This window comes from Cervus canadensis, chromosome 23 (genome assembly GCF_019320065.1).
Source record: "Cervus canadensis isolate Bull #8, Minnesota chromosome 23, ASM1932006v1, whole genome shotgun sequence".
Lineage (NCBI taxonomy): Eukaryota > Metazoa > Chordata > Mammalia > Artiodactyla > Cervidae > Cervus > Cervus canadensis.
In genome coordinates, this window is record NC_057408.1 from 20,325,895 (window position 1) to 20,340,836 (window position 14,942).

General features: G+C 52.3%; 2 protein-coding genes across 3 annotated transcripts in view; one reads left to right on the top strand and one right to left on the bottom strand.

Annotated features, from left to right (window-relative positions):
* Positions 1-364, bottom strand: part of TSHZ1 (teashirt zinc finger homeobox 1) — a 78,744-nt gene extending 78,380 nt beyond the window's left edge. Inside the window, exon 1 of the mRNA XM_043443756.1 lies at positions 232-364. Within this exon, the coding sequence (XP_043299691.1) occupies positions 232-271 (40 nt within the window). The 5' untranslated portion in view covers positions 272-364. The remainder of the gene's footprint in view (positions 1-231) is intronic.
* Positions 365-2,575: 2,211 nt separating this feature from the next.
* On the top strand, positions 2,576-14,508 carry ZADH2 (zinc binding alcohol dehydrogenase domain containing 2). Of its 2 annotated transcripts, none has more exons than XM_043443758.1 (2): positions 2,576-3,304; positions 9,544-14,508. In XM_043443758.1, the coding sequence occupies exons 1-2, from the start codon at positions 3,096-3,098 to the stop codon at positions 10,466-10,468; spliced, it is 1,134 nt and encodes a 377-aa protein (XP_043299693.1). In that variant the 5' UTR covers positions 2,576-3,095; the 3' UTR covers positions 10,469-14,508. The 2 variants fall into 2 exon arrangements, with proteins under 2 accessions (XP_043299693.1, XP_043299692.1); XM_043443757.1 differs by lacking the exon at positions 2,576-3,304 and adding an exon at positions 3,390-3,729.
* The last annotated feature ends 434 nt before the right edge of the window (positions 14,509-14,942 follow it).

A 14,942-nucleotide genomic window follows, 5' to 3' on the forward strand; every position in this document is an offset into this window, starting at 1 on the left:
GCCGTGAAGTTTCTCCACTCCGCGCGCCGGCCCAGGTGGGGGGACGCGGACGGCTGCCCCGGGGCGCCGGCGGCCGGGCGCGGGCCGGGCCTCGCTCCCGGGCCCAGAGGGGGAGCGCCGCCCGCGCCCCCGCCCGCGCCCCCGCCCCGCGCGCCGGCCGCCGGGCCCCCCCGCCCCCCGCGCCGCGCCCCCCGGCCCCGCTCCCCGCGGCGCGGCCCGCGCGCCCGTTACCTGCCGAGCGCCGGGGGGCCTGCTGCTTCCTCCTCGGCATGCTGCTCGGGCCTCAGCCGCCGCCGGAGTTCGCGGGGCGCGGGGACGCGGGGCCCCGGGCGCGGGCGCAACTCCGCGGCGCGCCCAACTCTGGCCTCGTCCCCGCGGGCTCCGGGCTCCGGGCGCGCCGCGGTCCGCGGGGCGCCGCTCGCATGGACGGCCGCGCCCGGGGCCGCTCAGGAGGCGGCGGCCGCGGCCGCGCGGGCCGCGTCCCGGCCGCCGGGCTGCGGGCGGAGCGCGCGGGGCCTGGGCGCCGAGCCCGGAGTCATCCCCGGCGCGGGCCGCGGGCGCAGCGGCGGGCGCTCGGAGGGCCGGCCCGCGGCCCGCGCTCCATGCTGCCGCCTCCCCGCCGCCGCGGTGCTGCTGGCGGGCGCTCCTCCGGGCGCCTCTGCGGGCGCTGCCCTGCGCCTTCCTCCGCGAGCCGAGAGTCTCGGAGCGCAACTTTCTCTCCCCCTCGCTCCAGGCGGTGCGGGGGTCGCGGCGAGTGTTTTTAGTGCGCGGGTCGCAGCTTGCTCATTGTGCGCCGGCGAGGCCGATCCGGGCTGTCCTTTTCCTCCCCGCACTTAGTCTAAGAGGAAGAAAGCAAACAAGACAGGAGTGAAGCCCCCGTACATACATGCGCCGGGGGGAGATGTCAGGCGCTGCTCCACCTTCCAAACAGTCACAGATCAAACAGTGTCACCAGCCGCCGGAGCGCCACTCGCTGCCCCGCGCTCCCCGCGGGGCTGTGCCGCCAGGATCGCCGCTTCTTCGGAGGCGAAATCTAATGCAAACACATTTTGATCATGGATTTTTGGCCGGTCTTGATCTTCCAACAGAAAAATTTTGAAAAATACACAAAAAGCACCCCCCTTCCTTAAAAAAAAAAAAAAAAAAGCCAACAACAACAACCCGGAGAGTGTGCGCGAAGGGGTGAAGAGCAGACATTCACTGGGTGGGCGAGATGAGCGTGGACGGTCCCCCCCAAACTCCTGGGAGAGAGGAGATGCACTCTCGCTCGCTCCTCTTTTCAGTGAAATATAACACACATTCGGATCGCAGAGCTTTCAGACAGTCTCAACTGATAGACAGACACATCGAGCTGCTTTTCCGGCTTCAGTTTTTACTCCTCCTCCTCTCGCCAACGTCACCCTGACAATTACAAATAGGTCTCTCACAAACCATACCTGTCAATCTTTTTAATTGCTTTGTTTTCTTTTTTTTTCCCCCCGAGCTAAACAATATGACACAAAAAAGAAATCTTAATACGGCATAACATAAAAGATTGCACGTTGGAGAAAGACATTGAGGGGTTTGTTATTGTAATCCACCGGCTGACCGTGGTTGAAGCCCATGTGTTATAAGCCAAGTTGAGTAGACACTAGTTCCTGCAGATTTTTAAACCTGAGAGTCTCCCCCTCCGCCCCCGCTTGTACACTCACACACACGCACCCACGTGGACACAAACTACCTTTGGACGAGGAATGACCGACATTTGAGATAAAAATACCTGTGTCACTTTTGCAATCCTAGTTTGGGGGTTAGATGTGATTGCGGAGGGGCACTGTGCGGCTTTTATATTTTGGTAATTAATGGGTAAGTGGACAATAAGGAAACATGTTTCACTACAATGTATTCCTTTAATAAAAATTTAATGATGGACTTTGCTCACTACACACAAAAAAATGTGGAAAATATTTAATCTGGCCCCTCTGTGAGACGTGAATTGATTATTTGGTCAATACAAACAGGGAGATAATTGACACGATGGAATGGCAGATCTTTCTAGCTGGGTTATAAGAAAAGGTCCTCATACATCATGGCAACGTCTCCAGTTCCATTAAGGCCCTCGGCACCCCAACCCCCAGCCCCCACCCCAGAAGTTTAAGATGTTAGTGTGCTCTGGAATTCGACCCTCTGGTTTCCAGTATCTGTGTTTCTTTCCCAGTGGGAAACCTGTAACAGTCTTGTAGAGGCCACTTAAAACAGTTATGGAAAAACATGAAGTCTTAGCCAAAATAAATAAAATGGCTTAGTTCGTGCAACTTACATGGGACAGACTAAGGGCAAGAAGGCACGGGCGAGGCGTCGCGAGGACGAGGGCCAACAGCCTGGGGCGCAGGATGCCCTGGGCGCCCCCCGCCCGGCGCTGCGTGCTCCAGCGCCGGCACCGGCGCCCAGGGCTCCCCGCCCGGCCCCGGGCCCGGGCCGTGCCCCGCCGCCCCGGCCGCGCTCGGGGTTGATTCGTACCACCTTGCAAGGAAGTGAACGCTCCGCACGGGAAGGGGAGGCGCCTGCGCCGGCCGCCGGGCGCCGCGCAGCTCCGAGGACGCCCCGGGCTGCTGCCGGCTGTGGGCCGCGGCGGTCGCGGGACGCGCGGGTGCCCTCGCCGCCCCCCTCACCCTTTTAGAGGAGTCAAATCCGGCTTTTAGACCGTGGGGAGGGTGGGGATATCCGGTGCCTCCCGGGCGCCGGGAGGAAGGGGGAGGGTGGAGAGGATCCTTGGCCAGTCTGCGCCAAGCAGATTCAAACCAAAACAAAAAGATTAAAGGAGCAGCGGCCGGGGCAGCAGCGATCCCCTGGCCCAGACCCCGGGGGTGGTGCGCCCGGGAACCGCGGGGGCTGCGCGGACTCCCCGCGCAGCGCGCGGCGGGGCAGGAGGGGGGAGCGGGCGCCAAGCGTAGTGGGGAAGTCGGGGGGGGGGGGAGCCGAGGGGAGGGCGCGGGCCGGAGGAGGGGCGGACCCGCCCGCTCCGCCCGCCGCGCTGAGCCGAGCCTCGCGGACCGGCCCGGACTGGGCGCAACCCCGGCCAACGGCGGCGCAGAAAGCAGGCAGAGGCGCGGGCCATGCAGAGGCTAGCGCTCGCCGGGACCCGAGCCATCGTGGACATGTCGTACGCCCGCCACTTCCTGGACTTCCAGGGCTCGGCCATCCCTAGCGCGATGCAGAAGCTGGTGGTGACCCGGCTGAGCCCCAACTTCCGCGAAGCCGTCACCCTGCGCCGGGACTGCCCGGTGCCACTCCCCGGGGACGGAGACCTCCTCGTCCGGAACCGGTGAGCCCGGCGCGCGACCCCCGCCCCGGCCCTGACCCGCGCCGCGTCGTGCGGCTCCGGGGCTGTCCCGCGCCCGCCGGCGTCCCCACTCCTGGCGCGCGCTTGGGCGCACAGCCCGACTTTACGAGATCCCGGGAAGTTGAACCCGCCGCCATCTGGCGAAGGCGAACGTAATGAGACTGTTGCCGGTGTGAATATCCGATGGCACCCAGCGTCCTCATAACGGAGGGTTATTTTAATTTGGGATTCCCCTCCCCTCCCCCAGCCCTCCCTCCTCCTCCCCCTCCCGCTCCCGAAATAAAACCGACGGGACCCAGAAGGGGAGGCTCCCTGCCCGGCCCACCCGCGCGCACCCACGGCTCCAGCGATCGCCTAATCTTTAGGGTGGAGTTGGGAACAGCCTGGACACAAACCGCGACGTTTAGGTAACGTGCTTTGGAGGAAGGAGGCCGGGGCCCCGGCTGGCTGTTCCTGTCCGCTCCAGGTTGGCAGCTGCCTGGCTGTGGTGGAGCCTGTCGTTGGTTGTGTTGGAGTGCACCTCGCCGGTGCCCTCTGGGTGTTGTCAGCTGTGTGTGACTGTCGTCTGTGCCCTGCAGTGTACCGCGGGGCGCGGGGCGCGCGTCCCGGGCGGCGGGGCCGGGGCGGGGGCATGGCCGCAGGTTTTGCAGAGTGGATGAGGCTCGGGTCGTCGCCCGACCTTCGGACTGTCTTTTCCACCTCCACACTGCGCACCTTAATTTGCTTCCATCTCACTAATCCTTAGTAACTGCTGAAGCAACAAGAGGGAAGGGACCTCATTCTGCAGAGCCGTGACCGCGACTCTGCCGGTGGGTCCCCTAGCTGCCTGACTTGCAGGCAGGGCGTCCGCTTCCTCCATCCCCCTTGGCGAGAGCGGGCGAGCCGGGTCAGTCCCGTCTGTGGGGCGAGTGTTGCATATTTCAGGTTGCGTAATACTTTCGGAGGGAGAAGTAACTTTTGGTTATAACCAGGTTGTCAGTGGTGTGCTCGAAAGCACCCGGTCCTCGGCGAGGACTGAAGGACCGTGTATCTTATCTAATCAGCTTGGGGCAATGCTGAACGGTCCATTTTTAGAGATTCGTATCAGCCTTCCAAACCTGGCTGGGAGACTTCGGAATTCTGACCAGGATGTCAAATTTCTGGGAACCTGTTGGAGAGGTAGAAACCAAGTGAGCCAAGGGTGGGGCTGAGCGGAGGCTGGGAAAGGGGTGGGGGCAGGGGGCGCCCGAACCGGTGGGCTGAAGTGCACCGCTGGGACCCGGGCTTCGGAGGATTTCTTCATCAGTACCAGGAACCGCTAAGGCAGTTGAGATCCAGACGCGCGTCCTGCCAAGTTGAAAAGAAGGGTGGGTGAGTGTTCACGCAGGACATACAAAACACATGAGTGATTTGCTGGACACGAGACGAGACTCAGATTGAAAAAACCACCGAAGAAACCCAACAGGCAAAGTTTCACGCAGGCTTTTTCTTTTTTTTCCCCCTGATACTGCTCACTGTGAACTGTGAGCCCTGATGGCACACACCACGGCTGCTTGGGAAAAGAACACCTTTTACAAACAGGGTGTGAAGTGGGGAGGGGGCGGCTGAGCGGGGCGGGCAGGGGAAGGTGTGAAGTTCCCGCACTCCTAGCAGCCGCGCGGTGGGACCCCCGCCCGCGCCAACGTGGAGGTGTTCCTGCCCGCAGGACCGGCCTACCCGCCTGCGGGGCACCAGCTCCGTAGGGTGTGTGCCCCTTCCCCGCGCTGGGTCACCAGGGCCGGTCCCCGAACTGGGTGGTCGGTCGGAGTTCTGGAGTGCCGGCTGCCATGTTGGATGCTCTCAACTTGGGTTGCTTTAAGATCCACGCCTCTATCTTCCGTCCACAGATGCCAAGAATCCCTTTAATATAAATAGGATATTTATAGTCACCGCTTGACCTCTAACTTCTACCTTGAAATCCGTCACAGAAGAAGGGGGCGCGTTTTCTGCTTGTGGGGAGGGGGCGGACCTCTGCCCGTCCCTCTCCTGACTCTGCTGGAAAATCTGCTCCTACCCCCCAAACTGTGGGAAGGTCCTTTATTCTAGCAAACGTTGTCAGTAAGAGTGGCATTTTACCGATTTTTTTTTTTAAAGAATAGAGGCTCAATACTTCACTACAGGTTAGTTCATTTTAATCCCAGACCAAATCGCCCCGAACAGTGTCAACTGCCTGAAAATTCTGTGCAAGAGCTTCTCATTTTTATCGTAATAATAATAATCTGCTCCGGGGTGAATGGATTTAGCCCATATTCACTTGTTTGGAAAGGTGCCTGGGGAGGGGGGTGTTTAATTGTGCTCCCTCTGACTTTCTCTTTCAGCGGAACCTTTTGCACGTGTCTTTCCATTTGAACAGAAAATACAAATTCTTTATTCACAGTGACGGAGGTGCTTTTTAAGACATCGATTTAGCATAATCAAGTTTATCATTTAGGAAAGGTGTGAGAAGGGGGCCTAGAATCCTTCTAAAACGTGTCCACGCCTTTCCTTTATCCACTTCTGGCCTTCCGCTTTCTAACATCCGAGGAAACCCCGCTTCCCTCCTCAGAAAAGAGAAGAAAATAAAGGGAAAAAGACTCCGACTCCCTCTGGTTCAGTTCACGCACTATTTTTAGATTTTTCTTTTTTTGCAAGATGCTGCCACATTATTTCGTTTCCAAATATTTCTAACGATTTTCTGTTCAAATGTAAGTTAATGGAGCAGAGAGTTTGTAGGACCGGCACAGAGAAGGTGGGGGATGGGGAGGGTATTTTTTTGATAAACCGTTTGTTGCTCACGGGAGGGTAACTATTCCTGCTCATTCTCCAGGCCAAGATTTTTTTCCCCCTTCATTCTTCCTTTTCTTTATCCCTTTTTCTTTCTTTATTTCTTTTTTTTTAAGGAAGGTCTGGTTTGGCAGACTTTGTCTCCCAGTATTGAAGGTTTTGCTCTGGACTTGAGTCTTCTGGTTTGATTTTTGTTAACAGAAAACCCATTGCCTCCCCTCGGACCGCTGCACTGTTTCACAATAAACATGACGAAAGGGCTCATCACTTTGTGACTCCGGAAAGGTATATATTTGGGGAGAGCCCCAAACATCCCGTTCTTTTCCCCGGGGCTCCTCGATTTTTGTCTTTTGCATGGGTCTGCCTGTCGGATCGCTAGACCCCTGGACTCATTAAAAGCACGTAGTTTAAAGGAGTACAGAGGAGTCTCCAAATGCACGCATCCTCCCTAGCGCGTCTTCTTTCTTTTTCTCGCTCACTCGCCCTTTCTGTATGCTGTTCCCCAAACCCGGACCCCTGCCCACCGCGCCTGCCGCTCTTGAACTTGTTTCTGATGGAGCCGAAGGCGCCGGCTCCCACTCCTCCCAATCCTCTTCCCAAAGCCCAGGTAAGAACCAAGGCACGTCCGGGCAGTGGCGGGTCCCCACCAGCCGCGGTGGCGGCGCCGCGTCAAAGCGGGGGTTCAGGGAGAGGTGGGGGCCCGCAACCAGAGGGACGACCCTGGAGAGGGGGAGGTGTGCAGAGTCGAGGACAAACTCAGGATTCCTTCACCGACGACGCAGGCGATTTAGAAGACTGCAGGGTGGGGTGAAGAGACACGAAAAATGGGGGTGCCTGCGAGGCCAAGGTCACGGTCTGGCCGCCGGCGGCTTCTGTCGCGAGGCCGATGTTCTCAGGAGCGCCGCGTGCCCGGGGCTCCCCTGGCACTCGATCGCCGCTGGGCCCGAGCTCGGCGGCCGGTGCGGACTGGACGCGCCCGCCGGGATCCCGGCTTGGTCCAGGGAGGCTGAGGTCACGGTCGCGGGCCTGGGCGGCGACCCGCGCGACTCCAGCCCGCTCCGGGAGTCGGACTCACGGATCGCTTCTGTCCGTGGTGGCGGTGGAGAGGCCGCGGGACGACGGCACCGGCCGGGTAGTCGGTGGAGGCCGGGCACTTGCGAGGGGAGACCGTCCAAGAAGCGCGGGTTTCTGGCGCCCCTCAGGCTGGCCCGGGCGCATCAAGGGCGCCGCAGGGAGCGGGGACGTGGACCCGGCGCGGGGCGGGCCCTGTGGTCTCGGCCCCCGCTCCAGCGCTGGCCGGGCTCCACCGCCATGTCTGATTTGGGTTTTTAAGCAAAGCCCCCTTGGTGAGCTCAAGCTGCCGCTGGTGGGCTGCAGCCGCCGAGCTCCCGGCAGAGCCCACCCTGCCCCCCAACGCGCGCGCGCACACGGGCCCTCGCGGCCCCCTCTGCGCGGGTGCCCTCGCCCCGCCGCCGCTGGCCTCCCAGGCGTGCTCCCTGCTGGGTCCGCCGCCTCCCGCCTGGAAGTGGCAACCACAGCCCCGGGCGGGGGTGCGGGGCGGGGGCGGTGATGGGGCTGCCTTTTCCTCCAGCAGCCCTTCCCGCTTGCCAGCCCCCTCCCCCCAGTTCACTCCGGTTTGGAGATGAGGGTGACCCGAGGGGCCGAGTCCAAGGCGGGGGCTCCCGCAAGGGAAGAGCCTCTGTGGTTGGAAAGACAGAAACGCGAGCGCGGTGGGGTGGGGGTGCGGGGGCAAGACGGGAGGGGCGAAGGCCGCGGGAGGGCGAGCCTAATCCTGCGCGAGGAGAACAGAGCGGGCTACCCGCCCTGGCCCCCACCTGTAAGCACAGCCCACCTCCCCGCCCCCGCCGGCGGTCCTGCAGCCGGCCTTCCAGCCCCGGCGATCGGGCATCCAGAGGCACCCGACTGGGCTCCACCCGCCTTCCCTGAGGTTCGGAAGCACGCGCTCAGGACACTAGGCCAGGCCTGGAGAACTCGGCAAAGTGAAAGGAAAGATGCCCGGCCCTCCCCCACCCAAAAGATGGAACGTGGGTATCTTGGCATTAAATGCCAAATGAGAGCCCACCACAATGCATTATTTCTGCTTCTTATTACTGTGTCCTGTTCGGGTATGGAATCCTGTAAGGTGATTGTGAGGCCTTGTGTCTGGTAACTTCTGAAAGCTGCTGGACCAGCCCGAAGGAGAGTTTCCTGCTTTCTTATTTCTGTTGATAAGATATGTAGAATGTCCAGTCGTGTATGCCGGGCACCGTCATGAGGGCGCATTTAGGAGGGCAAAGTATTGTCTATATATACAGTGGAAGTGGATCCTTGTGCGAGGCAGTTTGGGGTTTATTAAGTTAAATTAAAAGTAAATAATTTTAACATGAGACCTACTTACCAGTTTCCCCTGCCACCAGATCCCCGAACCTTTCCTTTCATTACAGGTGGAAATGGCATCTTTAGGGTCCTCCAGCTGTGTGTCTCAGCCACGTCCGGACATCCTTAGAAAGATGGCTTTTTTCCTTATGTATCAGGATATTTTTGTTATGAGGTATACTGAGATGAAAAAAAGCTGGTAAAAATACCAGCCTGGCAATTAAATTGACTCTGGATACCAAAGTGAAAATAATCATCTGGTATTAATCAAGTATGTCTCTGCTTCTTGTTGAGGGAAAATATAGTGTCGATTTGCTTTCCTTTTCATCTGGGAAAGACTGTAAAATGTTGGATGTTCCTTAAAAATCTCTCTACCCTTATGAGACAATTTTTGTTCAATTAATCAAAATGCATATTTTCACACTGGACACAGTTACATCAGAAGGAAAATTTGCTGCAGCCTCTCTCACACTGGTTGAAACAGCCCCTGCAGTAACATGTAACATCCAGTGACCTTGCACATTACATCAATCTTTAATAATATCATTGTCGTTACTATTATTATCTGAAGTGTTAAATTGTTGCCAGAATCAATACAAGTCTACCTCTTTGAATATATTTTATCCCACTGTTGTTTTTAACATCTTTGTTAAGAGACCAATTAATTTCCAACTCATAGCTCCAGTGAAGTTTGTGTATGAAGCCTTCCTGAATTTTTTTTTTCCTCTCTTTTGAAAGAAAGAGAAAGGGAATTAATGGTGTATGAAATAAATAACCTGCTGTTTAGAGGGATGTGAAATTATTCCTAAACTAATGAAAGACTACAATATACCAAAACTCTGATATAGAATCACTGTTGAGCTCACAGTTATTTGATTTCTTTCTTTCTTTTTTTTGAATGCATATCAAGAGTTTCGGGTGTTTTTGTTGTGTTTTTTTTTTTTTTAATTCTGTCAGAATAGATAACAGCTTCACCACCCTCCACGGTCACCAGAATTAGAGGAATGGAAAAAGCCGTGACAAAGAACGCACCTGAATGTGTTTGTGTGTTTGTTTTCCTCCAGATTTGTTGGTGTCAATGCATCTGACATCAACTATTCGGCTGGCCGCTACGACCCTTCCGTGAAGACCCCCTTCGACGCGGGCTTCGAAGGTGTGGGCGAGGTGGTGGCCTTGGGCCTGTCTGCCAGCGCGGCGTACACGGTCGGCCAGGCCGTGGCCTACATGGCGCCTGGCTCCTTCGCTGAGTACACGGTGGTGCCCGCCAGGGTCGCCATCCCAGTGCCGGCCCTGAAACCAGAGTATCTCGCGCTCCTGGTGAGTGGGACCACAGCCTACCTTAGCCTGAAAGCGCTCGGGGGGCTGTCGGAAGGGAAGACAGTCCTGGTGACCGCGGCAGCCGGGGGCACCGGCCAGTTCGCCGTCCAGCTCGCAAAGAAGGCCAAGTGCCACGTCATTGGGACGTGCTCTTCTGCCGAGAAGTGTGCTTTTCTGAAGTCTGTTGGCTGCGACCGGCCCATCAACTATAACGCGGAGCACGTGGGCGCCGTCCTGAGGCAGGAGTACCCGCAAGGTGTGGACGTGGTGTACGAGTCCGTCGGGGGAGCCATGTTTGACTTGGCCGTGGACGCTTTGGCTACCCGAGGGCGCTTGATAGTGATCGGGTTTGTCTCTGGCTACCAGACTCCTACTGGCCTGTCGCCCGTGAAAGCAGGAACACTTCCAGCCAAACTGCTGAAGAAATCTGCCAGCATCCAGGGCTTCTTCTTGAACCATTACCTTCCCGAGTTTCGAGGTGCCATGGACCACTTGCTCAAGATGTATGCAGGTGGCGACCTGGTTTGTGAGGTGGACACCGGAGGTCTGTCTGCAGAGGGCAGGTTTACCGGCCTGGAGTCAGTCTTCCGGGCCGTCGATTATATGTACATGAGAAAAAACACTGGGAAAATTGTCGTTGAATTACCTCCCTCTGTCAACAGTAAGCTATAAAAGCAGAACAATGGCATAAATAAAAGGAGAAAGAAAATGGGCATTTTATGCCCCAGAATTACTCAAATCAATTTATTTTTAGTTGGTAATGGAGATAATATTTTTTTAAAACAAAAGTAAAGTTTAATGAATAGGTCTCTCTCTTTTCTTTGCTTCCTTTTTTTCTTTTTTTGCTTTCCCTTGCCAAAAAAAGTGCTAATAAAACTTCCCTCCATGGCACAGAGGTAAAACCTTTACATTCAGTTCTTTACTCATGGACAGTCTCATTCCAGATTTTATTGTTCCAGGGAACTAAATTAATTCCTGATGCAAGATCTGATCAAATCAGCATGTCTTCAACTTGATGAGATTTTAAAATCAGGCTTGAAAATAGTTCATGAGTTCTTTACTATGGGAGATTTTGGTATAATGCTAACAAGTTGTTAACACATGAGAGGGAGAGCAAAAGTCAGTCAGTTCTCAGAGTCCATATTCTCAGGAAATGGCCCTTCTCCTTCCATAAATTACCAGCCAGTTCTGTAAATAGAAATTTGGAGGGATTCTCCCAAAACTCTGACTCTGTTAGGTCATTAGAAAAAGAAAATTAAATGAGCACAGACCTCTTTTAAAGAAGTATCTCTTTATTTAATGATTTTATACACAATCATGCTGGTGAGGCATGTGTGGGATGGAAAATTTCTCTCTTCCTTTAAGAAGCAAAGTAGTGTTGAAAACTTACATAGACAAAAGAGCAGGTTTGGTAAAGGTAAACTAGAGATTCGGGAGACTTTAAAAATTTAATACATGCACGGGAAGTGAAGAAGGGTGTGCTCCATCCACAGTGAGAGTCCACGTGACAAACATGGGCCGTACGGGGAAAGCTCCGTGGACGAGGAACAGCACCCTTCGTCTGCCTACTGGGGTGTGTCAGACAGTGTCCTGCAAAGCAGGGACTGAAGCGACCTAAACTGAGTGTGCGTTTGCTTCACATCCGAGACCTTGGGAAGGTGGGTTTTCTCTCTGATCGTGAAGCAGAGTAGCCACCACTGATGCCTGTCCCATTTCAGTTCTCCACGTGGCCTGTTGGGACAAGATGCTTCTTGTCACCATCATCAGATGTCACCCCCGTGAAGGTAACCAGTCCCGCGCCTTCCCCTCTGAATCAAGTCCACAGCGGATCCACCTCTGTCCCCACCTTCCTCAGCTCCCCAAAGGCTGCTCTGGTTTTCATCACTGAGGTGGGAACCCCATCCTGCCTTTCTAACGAAGCCACACCCACCAGACTGTTTTTCAGAGCCTTGGGTTTCAGCATCTCTAACATGCTAAACAAATAGACACGCGATTAGAGATATTCGAGGAAACTTGGTGACCGAATTTAATTTTTCTCTCTTTCTGTCTGAGGAGCAAGGCAGTCCTACCACTGAATAGCTGTTAGGATCTATTTTACAAGATTTACTCATTTTCAGGTACCTAATGTAGCTGCTAGCATGCATGCACAACAATACAATTTATATGGTAAATGGGGCCAAATAATGGCTTCACTGAATGTTATGGCTGCACTGAAGGGAAATGTCACGGTAAATAGTTGCCAAATTATGGATCATGCCGGAGTGTCACAACTGCACTAAAGACAAATAGCACCGGAGGCTATTGCCACCATGACGCTTTTGAGTTATGAAGAAGGGTAACAGCCCGATGGGAGGCTCTTTGCGTCCTCATTATAGCAAAGGGTTACTAGTGCAGGGCACCGGAGAAGCCAGGCCAGTGTGCTGCTCCGTTATTAATCTGTCCCGCTCAGACCTAACAGCTGTAGCGAAACCGAAGGGGACTTTGCCTCCCTTTTAGAGGCCCAAGCAAACAAAGGGGAGGGGACAGGTTTTATGAATGTAACTGCAAGGGAATGGCTGGGAGTGGAGCAACGTTGTCATCAAATCAGCTCATCAGAGAATATTATTCACTGTAAGGTAGTCTCTGTCTGATAGGCTTAGTTGTGTCCTAGGCAGACAGATGTGTGAAGTCTAAGCAATCATGGGCTTTCTCCCTCTGTCAAGACTTGAGTAGTAAGGACATTGCCAACTAAATTGCTTCTTCTAAACTGAAGTGCGTCCCGGTTTCTTTCATTTTAATGGGAGAGTAATAAAGATGAAAGACCAACATTTTAACGGATGGATCCCTGAAGCTACAGAATAGAAATTTATTATGTTTTGAAGGCATACACTAAATTCAGCTATGTAAAAAAAAAAAAAAAAAAAAAATTCAAACAACCAGGTTTAAAATAAAATATAATCTGAAAACCTCATGTTCTGTCTCTTCCCAAACTAAGAAACTACAGTGCATACTGTTTTCATTTATTCTTAGAAAACAAGCATGAAAGATTCCGCCCATTCAGATAATGCCAAAAATATGTTTAAACTTTTTTTTTTTATTCTTCTGAAAAATGATTTGTAAATTGAGGGTCATAGTTCAGCATCAGTTTCATCTTCTGGGATTATCGTTCAAGCCCAGCCTCTAATGGGAGGTGAAATGGTGCGATCCTCTGGCCGCCTTTCTTCTGAACTGTATTACATATCACAAAAAGTACATCCATAATTCAGGGCAATTGTCAGTCTTTGTTTTAGAGATGGGGCCGGGGCTGAACGATCCTGGTGGATGAATTATTTCTGGGTTCTCAGGGTGGCCTTCTCTGCACATCAGCCTTGAGGTCCCCGGCTGGGCAGATGGAGAGCCTTGGCTCCAGTTGGCATGCCAAGAAACAAGGGAGTCCCAGCTATTCCCTCCCCTTCCATTGTGATTTGTAAAAGGCCAAATGCTCTTCCTTCAAATTTGTGTTTGCATGCAAAAAATACCAACAATGTCATTGTAGGTCCATTTGATGATGACTCCCATTGTTCACCGCCTTCAGCATAAAAAAAAAAATCAGGAAATAGTTTGCAGAGAAACTACACAGAAGTTTTGCATGACGTGCTCTAAAATTTGTTATTATATGATTTCATCTGAATGGAGTTTCTCAGGAGGAGGATAGCGCCTTTATAAATGGTCATTAGTATTACATTCAGTATTTATCTAATGAAAGTGCAGTGACAAGTCACCGCCTCTTATTAAAATGAAAATCTTGCATTATGTACTTAAAGAACATTCCAGCTAATGAGGATGTAACGTCCTTGGTACAACACAGACCTCCTTTTTTTGTGTGTTCACCCACCACAAGATGCTGGAAACTTGACAAATGATATCATTTAAGACATGCCTGCCGCAGGGACCTGCTTTTTGGCTTCCTGTTCCTGGCTTTTATTTGGGTAACATTTATAATGGCCACCCGACTTGTAATGGGCAATGTTTTAACCCCTTCATAGAGCTCCCAATTAGTGTGAATTTACTACATTCAGGATTTCCTTTAAAATGGGGCAGGGAGTGCACAGGACTGAAAACATTTCTCTTGATCACTTGACCGCATGTGCAAATGGGATAAACAGCATATTTTAGATTTATATAAGGACAGACAAGCAGCATGCAACTTTCAGGAAAAAAAAAAACGACAGGAAAAGACTGAGCATGACCAACTGCGGACGTGAATTTCCTAGGGTTACAGCACAAGTTTTATGAATGTAGCCCAGGTGCAAATGGCCTCACTTGGTGGATGCATAATTACTGCTCTCTATACCGTCCAGTCTCTTGTTGTATTAAATTGCTTGCTATTTATAGTACTTGTTTAGAGGCAAAATTTATGCAAACTTTATTAGCTAATTTTGGGGTTTATTGGGTTTTTTTTTTTTAATTTAGGTTTTCTGTAACTAATAATCTAATTATGGCCCACAAATGTGATCATATTTCAGAAGTCAAAATATAAAACTCTGAGTTCTCAATACTACTAGTGTGGGCATTTTAACCTTGGAATTCCATTTTTTTGTAGACCTTTAGCATCATGTTATTCAACTTGTGAAAGGAGGAATGTTTGGTATGAGAACCTTATTACTGTTAACATGAGCAAAGTATGGAACATTGGCCAAAAAAAAAGCTATACAAAATAAATACTATCTCCCAATATGTATCAGTTCATGTAATTCTTGATAGTAGAGTTGATTTTTTTTAAGTCAAATAAGATACATATTTCAATTCTGTATGCTTCAGTCTTCTGTATTCTTCTTTCCCTAGACTGAGAAGTTAATGGAATGTGAAAACAAGACTAAAAATGGCTGAGTATTAATACTGTCTTAGCATCTATTTTTTTAATTTTCATTGAAATATAGCTGATTTACAGTGTTGTGTTAGTTTCAGCAAAGTGATTGAGTTATGTGGATATATATAAAAAATAATGTATATATATTATATAATAATGTATATATATATTCTTTTTCAGATTTTTTCCATTACAAGTTATTATAAGATATTGAGTATAGTTTTCTGTGCTATATAGCAGGTCCTTGTCAGCAAAGTGGATAGACCTCAGGATCTAAGGAGCATACTAAGTAAAACACATCAGACAGAGAAATACAAA